General features: G+C 47.8%; 1 protein-coding gene across 2 annotated transcripts in view; it reads left to right on the top strand.

The window, feature by feature from the left end:
* Positions 1-16,595, top strand: part of ints6l (integrator complex subunit 6 like) — a 157,540-nt gene that overhangs the window by 111,547 nt on the left and 29,398 nt on the right. For both annotated transcript variants that reach the window (XM_070882922.1, XM_070882921.1), the window contains 2 exons: positions 5,297-5,449; positions 14,825-14,957. In XM_070882922.1, coding sequence (XP_070739023.1) covers positions 5,297-5,449; positions 14,825-14,957 — 286 coding nt within the window. The remainder of the gene's footprint in view (positions 1-5,296; positions 5,450-14,824; positions 14,958-16,595) is intronic.

The raw sequence follows: 16,595 nt of genomic DNA, 5'->3' as shown, positions 1-16,595 counted from the left end.
GAGTGTGTCGGGAAGCGAGTGGGTTGGGGCGGGGAGGGGAGCGGTCAGGGAGGGAAGCGCGTGGGTCGGGGAGTGGAGCGCGTGGGTCGGGAAGGGGAGATTGGGGAGGGGTGTGGTCGGATCGTGTGCGGGTCAGGGAGGGGTGTTGTTAGGGAGGGGAGCGAACGGGTCGGGGAGGGGAGCGGTTGGTGGGGGGGTGGGGGGGGGAAGAGTGGTCGGGGAGTGGAGCGTGTGGGTTGGGGAGGGGTGTGGTCGGGGAGGGGAGCACGTGGGTCGGGGAGCACGTAGGGCGGGGTGGGGCATGTAGGGTTGGGGGGGGGATGTGGGCAAAAAGCAGCAACTCCTTCCCCCTCTGAATTCCCACTCTTTCCAAATTCCCAAATAAAACACACTGTTGAAATGCCCTCTGCTTAACCCGCTCTGTGCTCTGCAGAACAGTTTACTTTTATACTCTTGGATTCTACTCGAGTGCTTAAAATAAATAAATACTCATGCAGCCAGTAATAATGTAAACTAGATTGTAAACTCTAGCAATAGTTATATTAAAGCTGCCATTTTTGGGAAGAACATTGTTTTGTATTGTTTTTCACTGGCCCTATTTCTCGTCGCTTGTGGGCTCATTGGGGTGTGGGATGTTAGGGAGATTAAAGTTTTTCCTTTTGGATATGCAGTGTCTGCATCAAGCATTCCCAGGATAGGTACAGTACAATAAGAAATAGGAGCAGGACTCTGCCATTTGGCCCCTCGAGCCAGCTCCGCCATTCAGTACGATCATGGCTGATCTGATCTTGGCCTCAGCTCCACTTCCCCGCCCGCTCCTCATAGCCTTTTACTCCCTTATCGTTCAAAAATTTGTCTATTTCCACCTTAAATATATTCAGTGATCCAGCCTCTTATTTAGTCCCAATTTTGTGCTGAGTGATGGTGGGGGGGGAGGGGAGAAATGGAACCTTCATGTGAGCTCATGCTTCCTGTCTGTCACATGCACTGAAAAGGGCAGCTGTAATTCTTACAGGAAAACAATTTTGATTTTTAGATGGGATCTTTACTCATTCACAGGATGTGGGAGTCGCTGGAAAGGCCGGCATGTATTGCATTCTTAATTGCCCTTAACTGCGTTTCCCCCCCCCCCCCCCCCTCCAATCACTCAGCACAAAATTGGGACTAAATTTGCACCCTTACAGATGAGAGAGGATGTTTCCCCTCGTGGAAGAATCTAGAACTAGGGGGTATAGTTTCAGAATAAGGGGTCGCCCATTTAAAATGGAAAATTAGGAGGAATTTCTTCTCTGAGGACCGTGAATCTTTGGAATTCTCTACCCCAGAGAGCTGTGGAGGCTGGGTCACTGAATATATTTAAGGTGGAGATAGACAAATTTTTGAATGATAAGGGAGTCCAAGGTTATGAGGAGCGGGCGGGGAAGTGGATCAGAGGGCATCATCATAGGCAGTCCCTCGAAATCGAAGAAGACTTGCTTTCACTCTAAAAGTGAGTTCTCAGGTGCCTGTACAGTCCAAGACAGGAATTACAGTCTCTGTCACAGGTGGGGACAGACAGTCGTTGGGGGAAATGGTGGATGGGACAGGTTTGCCGCACACTCCTTCCGCTGCCTGTGCTTGATTTCTGCATGCTCTCGGCGACGAGACACGAGGTGCTCGGCGCCCTCCCGGATGCTCATCCTCCACTTAGGGCAGTCTTTGGCCAGGGACTCTCAGGTGTCGGTGGGGGTTGTTGCACTTTATCAAGGAGGTTTTGAGGGTGTTTTTGAAACGTTTCCTCTGCCCACCTGCGGCTCGCTTGCCATGTAGGAGTTCTGAGTAGAGCGCTTGCTTTGGGAGTCTTGTGTCCGGCATGCGGGATGATGTGGCCCGCCCAATGGAGCTAGTCGAGTGTGGTCAGTGTTTCGATGCTGGGGATGTTGATCTGGTTGAGAACACTGACGTTGGTGCATCTATCCTCCCAGGGGATTTGCAGGATCTTGCAGGGACATTGTTGGTATTTCTCCAGCGATTTGAGGTGTCTACTGTATATGATCCACGTCGCTGAGCCATACAGGAGGGCGGGTATCACCACTGCCCTGTAGACCATAAGCATGGTGCCAGATTTTGAGGGCCTGATCTTCGAACTCTCTTCCTCAGGCGACCGAAGGCTGTGCTGGCGCACTGGAGGCAGTGTTGTACCTAGTCATCGACGTCTGCCCTTGCAGTTAAGAGTCAACCAGATTGCTGTGGGTCTGGAGTCACAGATAGGCCAGACTGTTTAAGGACGGCAGATTTCCTTCCCTGAAGGAACCAAATCCTGTCGTAACATGAACACCATGACTGATACCAGCTTTTAAAAAAAAAATACCAGATGTATTTAATTAGAAACATTTTGGCCCATCGTGTCGCGACGGCTGACAAAGAACCACATGGCCCTCGGTCAGCAGCCCTGAAGGTTACATATAAACCAATGAACAATGGCGGACAGGTAAAGAGCATCCGGCCCAACCAGTCCACCCCACCCGGAGCCATGCAATCTCCTGGGAGAGGCAAAAACACAGATAAAAGCCCAGGGCAATTGGGGAAAGAAATCTGGGGAAATTCCTCTCCGACCCATCCAGGCCATCAAGACTAGCCCAGGGGATCACTCTGGCCGTATTAGATTCCATGATGTACTTACCATGGTGTCTGCGCCGGCCAACAAGAGGTTATCCAGTCTAATCCCACTTACCAGCTCTCGGTCCGTAACCCTGCAGGTTACGGCACTTCAAGTGCACATCCAATCACCTTTTAAATGTGGTGAGGGTTTCTGCATGCACCACCCTTCCAGGCAGTGAGTTCCAGACTCCCACAACCCTCTGCGTGAAGAAGCTTCCCCTCAAATCCTCTCTGAACCTTCCACCAACTACCTTAAACCTTTGACCCCTCCACCAGTGGAAATAGACCCTTACTATTCACTATGTCCAGGCCCCTCAATATTTTGTACACCCCTCAGCTTCCTCTGTTCCAAGCAGAACAAACCCAGCCCATCCAATCTGCCGTCATAGCTAAGATTCTTCATTCCAGGCAGCACCCTAGTAAATCTCCTGCACCCTCTCCAGTGCAATCAAGTTCTTCCTATAATACGGCAACCAGAACTGCACGCAGTACTCCAGCTGTGGCCTAACTAGTGTATTATACAATTTAAACATAACATCCCTTATATTCTATGCTTAGGCCAATGAAGGCAAGCATTCCGTATCCCTTCTTAACCACCTTATCCACTTGGCCTGCTACTTTCAGGGATCTGTGGACAAGCACTCCAAGGTCCCTTTGTTCATCTACACTTCTAAGTGGCCTACCGCTTAATGTGTTTATCCTTTCCTCCTTCTCCCTCCCAAGATGCATTACCTCACACTTCTGCAAATTAAATTCCATTTGCCACTGCTCTGCTCACCTGACCAGTAGATTGATATCCTCCTGCAGTCCATGACTTTCCTCTTCATTATTAACCACGCAGCCAATTTTAATTTCAACTGCAAACATTTTAATCATACCCCCATACTCAAATCTAGAGCATTGATGTATACCACAAAAAGGAAGGGACCCAGTACTGAGCCCTGCAGAACCCCACTGGAAACATCCTTCCAGTCACAAAAACATCCATCAATCATTATCCTTTGCTTCCTACCTCCAAGCCAATTTTGGATCCAACTTGCCACTTTGCCCTGGATCCCATGAGCTTTTACCTTCGTGACCAGTCTGCCATGTGGGACCGTATCAAAATCTTTGCTAAAGTTCATATATACTACATCGTATGCACTACCCTCCGCGTTACCTCCTCGAAAAATTCATTCAGGTTAGTCAAACATGATCTTCCCTGAACAAATCCGTGCTGACTGTCCCTGATTGATCCTTGCTTTTCGAAATGTAGATTTATCCCGTCCTTCAGTATTTTCCCACCACAGAGATTAGGCTGACAGGCCTGTAATTACTCAGCCTATCCCTTTGTCCCTTCTTAAACAAGGGTGCTACATTAGCAGTCCTCCAATCCTCCGGCATCATGCCTAAATCCGAAGAGGACTGGCAAATGATGGTCAAGGCCTCTGCTATTTCCTCTTTTTCTTTGCTCAACAGCTTGGGATGCATTTCATCCGTGCCTGGGGACTTATCTACTTTCAAACTGTTCAACCCCTTAATAACTCCTCTCTCACTATGTTTATTTCATCCAGAATTTCACACTCCTCGATAGCAGCATCTGCATTGCCCCTTTCCTTTGTGAAAATAGATGCAAAGTATTCATGAAGAACCTTACCGACATCTTCTGCCTCGATACAGAAATTGCCCCATGGTCTCTAATCGGCCCTACCCGTTCTTTAGTTATCCTCTTGCCCTTAATATATTTATAGAACATCTTTGGGGTTTCCTTAATTTTACTTGCCAAGAATTTTTCATGCTCTTAGCAGTCCTAATATCCTGTTTAATTTTACCTCTGAACTTTCTGTATTCCTCCAGAGATTCTACAGTATTTAGCCGTCAGTATATGACATACGCTTCACTTTTTTTCTTTATCCTCCCCTGCAAGTTCCTAGATATCCAAGGGGCTCGAGAATTATTTTTCCCAGGCTTTTTCCTTTTAAGGACACATGTTTGGCCTGAGTTTTCCGGATCTCCTCCTTGAATGCCTCCCACTGTTCCGACACTGATTTACCTACAAGTAGCTGTTTCCAGTCCACTGTGGCCAAATCACTTCTCAACTTAGCAAAGTTAGCTTTTCCCCAATTTGGGACCTTGAATCTGACTGAATTATGGTTACTCCCACTGATACCCCTTCCACCTGCTCAGCTTCATTCCCCAAAACTAAATTAGCTGAATTTAAATTCCCCAGCTGCCGTGGTGGGATTTGAACTCGCGTCCCCAGATCATTTATCCAGGCTTCTGGATTATTAGTCCTGTAACATAACCATCATGCTACCATACCCATAATCAGCAGTTACTGTGGACTGGTCATGTTCACCTCTTGGTTTTTTGATTGTCTTTAACATAATGCACTGTCCTTGCACTCTTAACTGAACTGCTAGAGCGCTTGCTGACAGTCCTGCACAATTATTTGTGTTATTGACACCTTTGTCACTATTGTTTTTTATTCCTGTAACAGAAGTAGATGTTTTAGTTTTGCAGCAGAAAGTTATGGTTGATTTTGGCAGGTTTATTCAAAGTTGCACAAAACTAGAAATGGAGCAAATTGTAGTTTTAATGCTCCCTTCCAATATTGTACAACAGAAATGTTAAGTGGATAATTAATAATCATCCTCCACTTGTGTTTGATCCTCAGCCTCCACGTACTGCTCACCCCATGGTCAGGTTCTCGTGTGCTGATTGTGAACCAATGGTCATTGACAAATTACCCTTTGACAAATACGAACTTGAACCTTCACCTTTGACCCAGTACATTCTAGAGCGCAAATCTCCCCTCACCTGCTGGCAGGTAAGTGCTCTACTGGCTACAATGAATGTTTATTCTGTATTTGTGCCTACAGTCCTTTCCTTTGGGCCAGTCTCACTTTTCCTTTTATTCTTCCTATACCATTGAGAGGGAGTGGGTAATAGAATGCTGTTTGTTATCCATCTGCAGACTGGTCAGATGGGTGAGATACATCTGCTCCAATCTGGTTTGAGTGTGTGCTACAGTACCGAAATAGCTCTCATCAAAGTCACAAATAACATCCTTTGACAGGGTTGACCACTCTATCCTTCTCCAATGGCTCTCCACCAATCGTCCAGCTGGGTGGGACTGCACTCGCCTGGTTCCATTCTCATCTATCTAATCGTAGCCAGAGAATCACCTGCAACAGGTTCTCTTCTAGCCCCAGCATCATTACCTCTGGTGTCCCCCAAGGATCTATGCTTGCCCCCTCCTATTTCTCATCTACATATTGTCCCTTGGCGAGGGCATTAACGAAAAACACAGCGTCAGTTCCCACATGTACGCTGATTTGCCATTTCGGAAGGATAGGCAGAAAGGAAAAAGAAGTGGGGTAGCTCTGTGAATAAAGGATGAGATCAGTGCAGTCATGAGAAATGATATTGGCTCACAAGATCAAGATGTAGAATCAGTTTGGGTGGAGATAAGAAATAATAAGAGAAAGAAGTCACTGGTGGGCGTAGTCTATCGGCCCCCTAACAGTAGCTGCACTGTAGGACGGAGTATAAAGCAAGAAATAATGGAGGCTTGAAAGAAAGGTACGGCAATAATCATGGGCGATTTTAATCTTCATATTGATTGGACAAAGCAAATTGGCAAAGGTAGCTTTGAGGAAGAGTTCATAGAGTTTATGCGGGATGGTTTCTTAGAACAATACGTTGTGGAACAAACCAGGGAACAGACTATTCTAGATCTGGTAATGTGTAATGAGTCTGGATTAATTCATGATCTCGTAGAGAAGGATCCTCTTGGGAAGAGTGATCATAGCAGAGTAGAATTTCAAATTAAGTTGGAGGGTGAGGAAGCTAGGTCTCAAACTAGTGTGCTGAACTTAAATAAAGGTAATTACAAAGGTATGCAGGCAGAGTTGGCTAAGGTGGCCTGGGAAAATAGATTAAAGGGTAAGATGGTAGAAAAACAGTGGCAGACATTTAAGGAGATATTTCATAACTCTCAACAAAGATATTCCTGTGAGAAATAAAGACCCTAAGAGAAGGATGAACCATCCGTGGTTAACTAAGGAAGTAAAGGATGATATCAAATTGAAAACAAAGGCATACAATGTTGCGAAGAACAGTGGGAAATTTTTAGAAACCGGCAAAGGACCACTTAAAAAAAATGATGAGAGAAGATAGCTTATGAGAGTAAATTAGCAAGAAATATAAAAACAGTCAGAGCTTCTACAGGTATATAAAAAAGAAGATAGTAGCTAAAGGATGAGACTGGGGAATTAATAATGGGGAAACGGGGGGAATGGCAGAGACTTTGAACAAATATTTTGTATTGGTCTTCATGGTAGAAGACACAAAGCATCCCAATAATTGATAATTAAGGGGCTATTTGGAGGGGGGGATGGGGGGTGCGGTGGGAAGGTGAGGAACTTAAATCTATCACTGCAGATAAAGGACTAGGCAAACTAATGGGACTAAAGGTGGACAAGTCCCCTGGACGGATGGCTTACATCCTAGGATCTTAAAAGAAGTGGCTGCAGAGATAGTGGATGCAAACATCGTGGGCCGCCCCGACTTGTGTAACACCACCGCAGGTCGGGGCTATAAATAGAGTTGGAGCGCCGGGCCCTGGAACATCGTGGCGGAGGTGCGGCGAATGAGGGTACAGGGCCCAGAAGAAGCGAGGGCCCAGGGGCAGCAAGGGCCAGTCCATACGGCGATATGTGTGCGCACTAGGTCCATGCATCAGGGCAGGTCTCCAGTTGTCCGAGTTCAACCTTTGCCACTGGATAAAGGTCTAGCTCTGTCGAACCTGTGTGGTGGCTGATGTGCAACGGTTACCAGATGTTAAAAAAAATCCACACACAGACATATTCCATCCCTTCAATTGGAGTACAGGACTGGAACAACAGGTTAAAACTTCTGTTAACTCTTGTGGAACCAAGTCATCCTCGAGGGGCCGCCGATGATGATGATGGATGCATTGGTTGTAATCTACCAAAATTCCCTGGATTCTGGGGAGGTCCCAGCGGATTGGAAAACTGCAAATGTAATGCCCCTATTTAAGAAAGGAGGGAGACAGAAAGCAGGAAACTATAGACCAGTTAGCCTAACATCTGTCATTGGGAAAATGCTGGAGTCCATTATTAAGGATGTAGTAGCAGAGAAAATCATAATGCAGTCAGCATGGTTTTATGAAAAGGAAATCAAGGTTGACAAATTTGCTGGAGTTATGAGGATGTAACAAGCACGGTGGATAAAGGGGAACCAGTAGATATCATGTATTTGGATTTCCAGAAGGCATTTGATAAGGTGCCACATAAAAGGTTACTGCACAAGATACGAGCTCATGGGGGTTGGGGGTAATATATTAGCATGGATAGAGGATTGGCTCACTAACAGAAAACAGAGAGTCGGGATAAATGGGTAATTTTCAGGTTGGCAAACAGTAACTAGTGGGGTGCAGCAGGGATCGGTGTTGGGGCCACAACTATTTACAATCTATATTAATGACTTGGATGAAGGGACTGAGTGTAATGTAGCCAAATTTGCTGATACAAAGATGGGTGGGAAAGCAAATTGTAAGGAGTATGCAAAGAATCGGCAAAGGGAATGGGCAAAAATTTGGCAGATGGAGAATAATGTGGGAAAGTGTGAGGTTATCCACTTTGGCACGAAAAATAGAAAAGCAAATTATTATTTCAATGGGGAGAGATTACAAAATGCTGCAGTACAGAGGGACCTGGGGGTCCTTGTGCATGAAACACAAAAAGTTAGTATGCAGGTACAGCAAGTAATCAGGAAGGCAAATGGAATGTTGGCCTTTATTGCAAGGGGGATGGAGGATAAAAGCAGAGAAGTCCTGCTACAACTGTACAAGATATTGGTAAGGCCACACCTGGAGTACTGCGTGCAGTTTTGGTCTCCTTATTTAAGGAGGGATATACTTGCATTGGAGGCTGTTCAGAGAAGGTTCACGAGGTTGATTCCTGAAATGAAGGGGTTGTCATGTGAAGAAAGTTTGGGCCTATACTCACTAGAGTTTAGAAGACTGAGAGGTGATCTTATTGAAATTCTGAGGGGGCGTGACAGGGTAGATGCAGAGAGGATGTTTCCCCTCGTGGGAGAATCTAGAACTAGGGGGCATAGTTTCGGAAAAAGGGGTCGCCCATTAAAACGGAAATGAGGAGGAATTTCTTCTCTGAGGATTGTGAATCTTTGGAATGCCCCAGAGAGCTGTGGAGGCTGGGGCTTTGAATATATTTAAGGTGGAGATAGACAGATTTCTGAACGATAAGGGGTTCATGGTTATGGGGAGAAGGCAGGGAAGTGGAGTTGAGGCCAAGATCAGATCAGCCATGATCTTATTAACTAATGACACCCAGCTCTACATCACCACCACTTCCCTCGACCCCTCCTCGATCTCTAACTTGTCAGACTGCTTGTCTGGCATCCAGTTCTGGATGAGCAGAAATTTTCTCCAATTGAATATTGGCAAGACCGAAGCCATTGTTTTCGGTCCCCGCCACAAACTCCGTTCCCTAACCACTGACTCTATCCCCCTTCTCAACTTCTGTCTGAGGCTGAACCAGACTGTTCGCAACCTTGGTGTCATATCTGACTCTGAAATGAGCTTTCGACCACATATCCATGGCATAACTAAGGCCATCTATTTATACCTTTGTAACATTGCCCGTCTTCGCCCCTGCCTCAGCTCATCTGCTGCTGAAACCCTCATCCATGCCTTATCTAGACTTGACTATTCCAACGCACTCCTGGCAGGCCTTCCACATTCTACCCACATCATCATCATAGGCAGTCCCTCAATTGAGGAAGACTTGCTTCCACTCCCAAAGTGAGTTCTTTGATGGCTGAACAGTCCGATACGAGAGCCACAGACCCTGTTACAGGTGGGACAGACATTTGTCGAGGGAAGGGGTCGGTGGGGCTGGTTTGCCGCGTGCTCCTTCCGCTGCCTGCGCTTGGCCTCTTGCTCCTTACGTTGAGACTCGAAGAGCTCAACGTCCTCCCGGATGCACTTTCTCCACCTCGGGCGGTCTTCGGCCAGGGTCTCCCAGGTGTCAGTGGTGATGTCGCACTTTACCAGGGAGGCTTTGAGGGTGTCCTTATAACGTTTCGCTGTCCTCCTTTGGCTCGTTTACCACGAAGGAGCTCCGTATAAAGCATTTGCTTAGGGAGTCTCGTATCTGGCATGCGAACTATGTGGCCTGCCCAGCGAAGCTGATCGAGTGTGGTCAGTGCTTCAATACTGGGGATGTTAGCCTGGATGAGGACACCGATGTTGGTGCGCCTGTCCTCCCAGAGGATTTGCAGGATCTTGTGGAGACATCGTTGGTGATATATCTCCAGCGACTTGAGTTGCCTTCTGTACAGCGTCCATGCCTCCGATCCATACAGGAGGGCGGGTATTACTACAGCCCTATAGACCATGAGCTTGGTGGTAGATTTGAGGGTCTGGTCTTCAAACACACTTTTCCTCAAACGGCCGAAGGCTGCACTGGCGCACTAGAGGCGATGTTGAATCTCCGCATCAATGTCTGCCTTTATTAAGAGGCTTCCGAGATATGGGAAATGGTCCACGTTGTCCAGGGCCGCGCCATGGATCTTGATGATTGGAGGGCAGTGCTTAGCGGCGATGACAGGCTGGTGGGGGAACCTTTGTCTTACGGGTCTTAAGTGTGAGGCCCATGCTTTCAAATGCCTCAGTGAATACATTGACTATATCCTGGAGTTCAGCCTCTGAATGTGCGTAGACGCAGGCATCGTCTGCATACTGCAGCTCAACGACAGAGGTTAGGGTGATCTAGGACCTGGCTTGGAGGTGGCGTCGGTTAAACAGCTTCCCACTGGTTCTGTAGTTTAGTTCCACTGCAGCGGGCAACTTGTTGATTGTGAGGTGGAGCACAGCGACGAGGAAGATTGAGAAGAGGGTTGGAGCGATGACGCAGCCCTGTTTGACCCTGATCCGGACGTGGATTGGGTCTGTAATGGGTCCGTTGGTAAGGATCACGGCCTGCATGTCATCGTGAAGCAGGTGAAGGATGTTGACAAACTTTTGGGGGCATTCGAAACAGAGGAGGGATGCTCTATAGACCCTCAGGGTTGACAGTGTTAAAGGCCTTTGTAAGATCGAAAAAGGCCATGTATAAGGGCTGGCGCTGCTCCCTGCATTTTTCCTGCAACTGTTGCACTGCAAAGATCATGTCTGTTGTGCTCCGTCGGGGACAAAATCCGCATTGTGATTCCGGGAGGAGCTCCTCGGCCACAGGGAGAAGATGATTGAGGAGAACTCGAGCGACAACTTTCCCAGTGGCTGATAGCAGGGAGATTCCCCTGTAGTTGCCGCAGTCGGACTTGTCCCCCTTTTTAAAAATGGTCACAATCACTGCATCTCTGAGATCTCCCGGCATGCTCTCCTCCCTCCAGATGAGAGAGATGAGGTCATGTATCAACGCCTCTCCGCCATACTTTAGCGCCTCAGCAGGGATTCCATCCGCACCCATAGCCTTTATTCTTAAGCTGTTTTATGGCTTTGCCTACCTCGTGCAACGTTGGAGTTTCATTGCGTTTCACTGAGTCTCTACCCACGTAAACTAAAGGTGAACGAAAACTCGGCTGCCCATGTCCTAACTCGCATTAAGCCCCGCTCACCCATCACCCCTGTGTTCGCTGACCTACATTAGCTTCCGGTTAAGCAATGCCTCGTTTTGAAAATTCTCATTTATTTTGAACTCCCTCCATGGCCTTGCCCCTCCCCAGTTATATAATTTCCTCCAGCCCCAAACCCCCCTGAGCTGTCTGTGCTCTAATTCTGCCCTCTTGAGCATCTCCCTTTTTAAACAAGATTAGCAGTCCTCCAGTATCCGGCTCCACACCTGTAGCCAAAGGGGATTGGAAAATGATGGTCAGAGACTCTGCTAGTTCCTCTCTTGCTGCTCTTAACAGCCTGGGATACATTTCATCCAGGCCTGCGGATTTAGCCACTTTCAAAGATGCTTAAACCCCTAATACCTCCTCTGTCACTCTGTTTATTTCATCTAATATTTCACACTCCTCCTCCCTCATTGCAAAGTCTGCATCACAACCTCTTTTTTGTGAAGACCGATTCAAAGTATTCATTAAGAACCGTACCCACGTCTTCCGCCTCCACACACACATTGCCTTTATAGTCTCGAATAAGCCCTACCCTTTCTTTAGTTATCCTCTTGCTCTTAATGTATTCATAAAACATCTTTGGCTTTTCCTTGATTTTACTTGCCAATATTTTTTCATGCCTCTCTTTGCTTTCCTAATTTCCCTTTTAATTTCACCCCCTGCACTTTTTATACTCCTTTGGAGGTAACCAGGAGGGTTGATGAGGGCAGTGCGTATGATGTAGTGTATGTGGATTTTAGCAAAGCATCTATTATGGTCCCACATGGCAGACTGGTCACGAAAGCCCATTGGATCCAGGGCAAAGTGGCAAGTTGGATCCAAAATGCGCTCAGAGGCAGGAAGCAGGTTGATGGATGTTTTTGTGACTGGAAGGCTGTATCCAGTGGGGTTCCACAGGGCTCAGTACTAGGTCCCTTACTTTTTGTGGTATACATCAGTGATCTAGACTTGAATGTAGGAGGTATGATTAAGAAGTTTGCAGATGATACTAAAATCGGCTTTGTGGTTGATAATGAAGGGGAAAGCTGTGGACTGCAGGAAGATATCAATCAAGTGGTCAGGTGGGCAGAACAGTGGCAAATGGAATTTAATCCGGAGAAGTGGGAGGTAATGCATTTGGGGAGGGTTAACAAGGAAAGGGATACACATTAAGCGATAAGCCGCTTAACAGTGTGGATGAACAAAGGGAACTTGGAGTGCTTGTCCACAGATCCCTGAAAGTAGCAGGCCAGGTGGATAAGGTGGTTAAGAAGGCATACGGAATGCTTGCCTTTATTGGCCGAGGCATAGAATACAAGAGCAGGGAGGTTATGCTTAAATTGTATAATACTCTGGTTAGGCCACAGCTGGAGTACTACGTGCAGTTCTGGTCACGGAATACAGGAAGGACGTGATTGCACTGGAGAGGATACAGAGCAGATTTACAAGGATGTTGCCGGGAGTGGAGAATCTTAGCTATGAGGACAGATTGGATGGGCTGGGTTTAATTTCATCGGAACAGAGGAGGCAAAGGGGAGACCTGATTGAGGTGTATAAAATTATGAGGGGCTTAGATATAGTGGATAGAAAGGGCCTATTTCCCTTAGCAGAGGGGTCAACAACCAGGGGGCAATAATTTAAAGTAATTGGTAGAAGGTTGAGAGGATTTGAGGGGAAATTTCTTCAAGCAGTGTGTTGTGGGCCTCGAACTCACTGCCAGAAAGGGTGGGAGAGGCAGGAACCCTCACCACATTTAAAAAGTACTTGGATGTACGCTTGAAGTACCGTAACCTACAGGGCTACAGACCTAGAGCTGGAAAGTGGGATTAGGTTGGATAACCTCTTGTTTGCCAGCACAAAATGGCCTCCCTCCGTGCTGTAAATTTCTATGATGCTAGGGTTTCTGCAGTATTGAGCCCTCGGTATCCGTCATAAGCCACCCTTTTTTTCCTTTATCCTACCCTGTATGTCCCATGACATCCAGGGGGCTCTAGATTTGTTCGTCCCACCCTTTTTCTTTAAGGGAACATACCTATTCTGAACCTTCACTATCTCCCCCTTGAATGCGTCCCACTGCTTTGACACTTCAAGTAGCTGTTTCCAGTCCACTTTGGCTAAATCGCATCTCAGCTTAGTAAAATTAGCTTTTCCCCAATTGAAAACTTTTATTCCCGGTTTATCTTTGTCCTTTTCCATAATTACCTAAATCTAACTGAATTATGATCACTAGCACCAAAATGCTCTCCCACTGATGACCCTTCCACCTGCACAGCTTCATTCCCCAAATCTAAGTCCTGCCCCCTTCCTCGTTGGATTTGTTAAATACTGGCTAAATAAGTTCTCCTGAATGCATTTTAAGAATTCTACTCCATCTATATCTTTCAAGCTAATTATATCCCAGTTAGGGTAGTCGAAATCCTCTACTATTATTGTCCTATGGTTTTTGCAGTTCTCAAGAATGTGCCTACCTATTTGCTCTTCTATTTCCCTCTGACTGTTTGGGGGTCTATAGTACACGCTCAGCAGTGTGATCGTCTAATTTTTGTTCTTCAATTCAACCCATATGGCCTCATTTGATGATCCTTCCAACATATCATCCCCCTCTCACAATTGTTTCTTTAATCAATACTGCGACCCCCACTCCTTTTTTTTACCCCTCTATCCCGTTTGAAAACCCTGTAACCAGGAATGTTGAGCTGCCATACCTGCCCCTCTTTCAGCCATGTCTCAGTAATAGCTATAATATCGTACTCCCAAGTGTCTATCTGTGCTCTCAGCTCATCTGCATTATTCCCGAAACTCCTTGCATTGAAGTATATACCATGTAGCATTGCCAAACTACCTTGTTTATATTCCAGCCTTTGTTTCCTCTGCCTTCCAAACTCGCTTATTAATTTTCTGCTTTCCATTTCCAGCTTATCTTCTCTCCCTTCTGAATCTACTCTGCCAAGCTAGTTTAAACCCTCCCTAACAGCAGTAGCAACTCTTTCCCCCCCCCCCCCCCCCCCACCGCCGCTGTCCCTCCCTGAGCAGCTGAGCAACTATGGTGCCGTGGACTTGGCTCTGGCTGCACTCCCCAGAGGAACCATCGTGCTCACCAGTATCCAGAACTTAGCGAGCGTAATGCACTCGGGACTTCTGCACTACCTGCCTGGTCCTCCTTGTCTGTCTGATGGTCACCCACTCCCTCTCTGCCTGCACACCCTTAAGCTGTAGGGTGACCATCTCCTGAAACGTGCTATCCACGAAGTTCTCAGATGCACTGCAAATCAAGCTCCAAATCCTGCAGCTCTCGGGCCTCCGCTGATCCTGAAGATGTTCAAAAGCCACGGTAATACAGTATAATGATTACAGATACTAGTTGTGCAAATCATAGAATGATTCAACACAGAAGGAGGCCATTCGGCTTTCAAAGCTCAAAGCCCCACTCCCCCTGCTCTTTCCCCATAGCCCTGTAATTTGTCCCCTTTAGGTATTCCCTGCAAATAACACGGTTGATTCAAAAATATGCAATACTTTGCTGTACCGACTCACTTTTAAATGTTTTTTCTAGGTGTTTGTGAGCAGTAGTGGAAAATACAGTAACCTGGGCCATCCATTCGGTTACTTGAAGGCGAGCACGACATTGAACTGCGTGAATCTCTTTGTTATGCCTTACAACTTCCCAGTGCTGCTCCCACAGCTTGGTATGTAATGGAACGTTGGATTGTAAATAAGCTTGAGGGAAGAGGGTTTCTGACATGATATAAAGGAATGCTATTAAATCTCCTTTGGCAGAATCACACATTTGAAGATGCTGCAGTTTATTTATTTTGTGGGTTTTTTTGTGTAGTAAATTAAACTACTCTTTTGCTTCAAGTAAAATTTTCAACTGGCAGATTTTCAAAGCTTTTTTTTTAGATGTAATATTGATCTCAGTTTTCAGTGCTTCTACTCACTTGCACCCTTCAGTCTTCTGGCTCAGACCTTCTGTGCCTCCCCTTGTCGCTCCATCGTTGGTGTTAGAGAGCTTGTAGCCATCAAGCCCTTCTCTCTGGGACTCCCTCCCTTAAACCCACCTACTTTTCTGCTGGACATCTTTCCTAAATTCGCTCCCCTGACTCTTATGTGCTGTGCCTCCTACGAGCGCTCTGTAATGTGCATCTGGGCATTTTGTACATTATAGGTGCTATATAAATGCATGTTGTTGTAGTTTTGTAGATCTTTTGAGGGTCATTTAGCTGTCTGCTGCCTCCTCACTGCCTTGACCTCTGGGCGCTGTGCCCTTCACCCGGGGGAAGGTCGTGCCGTGCTGAACTGCTCTCGGGACATCGCTCACTGGGCACTGCCCTTCACCCAGGGGAAGGTCGTACCGTGCTGAATCGCTCTCGGGGCATCGCTCAGTGGGCACTGCCCTTCACCCGGGGGAAGGTCGTGCCGTGCTGACCCGCTCTCGGGGCATCGCTCACTGGACGCTGTGTCTGTCACACGGGGGAAGGTCATGCCGTGCTGAACCGCTCTCGGGACATCGCTCACTGGGCACTGCCCTTCACCCAGGGGAAGATCGTGCCGTGCTGAATCGCTCTCGGGGCATCGCTCACTGGACACTGCCCTTCACCCGGGGGAAGGTCGTGCCGTGCTGAACTGCTCTCAGGACATCTCTCACTGGACACTGCCCTTCACCCGGGGGAAGGTCGTGCCGTGCTGAATCGCTCTCGGGGCATCGCTCACTGGACACTGCCCTTCACCCGGGGGAAGTTCGTGCCGTGCTGAATCGCTCTCGGGGCATCGCTCATTGGACACTGCCCTTCACCCGGGGGAAGGTCGTGCCGTGCTGAATCGCTCTCGGGGCATCGCTCACTGGACACTGCCCTTCACCCGGGGGAAGGTTGTGCCGTGCTGAATCGCTCTCGGGGCATCGCTCACTGGACACTGCCCTTCACCCGGGGGAAGATCGTGCCGTGCTGAACTGCTCTCAGGACATCTCTCACTGGACACTGCCCTTCACCCGGGGGAAGGTCGTGCCGTGCTGAACTGCTCTCAGGACATCTCTCACTGGACACTGCCCTTCACCCGGGGGAAGGTCGTGCTGTGCTGTACTGAATCGCTCTTAGGACATTGCTCACTGGACGCTGTGTCCTTCACCTGGGGGAGGCCGTGCCGTGCTGAATCGCTCTCGGGACATCGCTCACTGGACGCTGTGCCCTTCACCCGGGGGAGGCCGCACTGTGCCGTGCCGCTTTCTGGGATGCTGTGTCCTTCAGCCGGGGGAGACTGTGCCGTGCCGTGCTGCTGTCCGGGGCGCCATGTCCCTCAGCTGGGGAAGGCCATGCTGTGCCGCTCTC

This window comes from Pristiophorus japonicus, chromosome 6 (genome assembly GCF_044704955.1).
Source record: "Pristiophorus japonicus isolate sPriJap1 chromosome 6, sPriJap1.hap1, whole genome shotgun sequence".
Classification (NCBI taxonomy): Eukaryota; Metazoa; Chordata; class Chondrichthyes; family Pristiophoridae; genus Pristiophorus; species Pristiophorus japonicus.
Note: the sequence above shows the minus strand (reverse complement) of the source record. Positions and strands in the feature narration are given on the sequence as shown.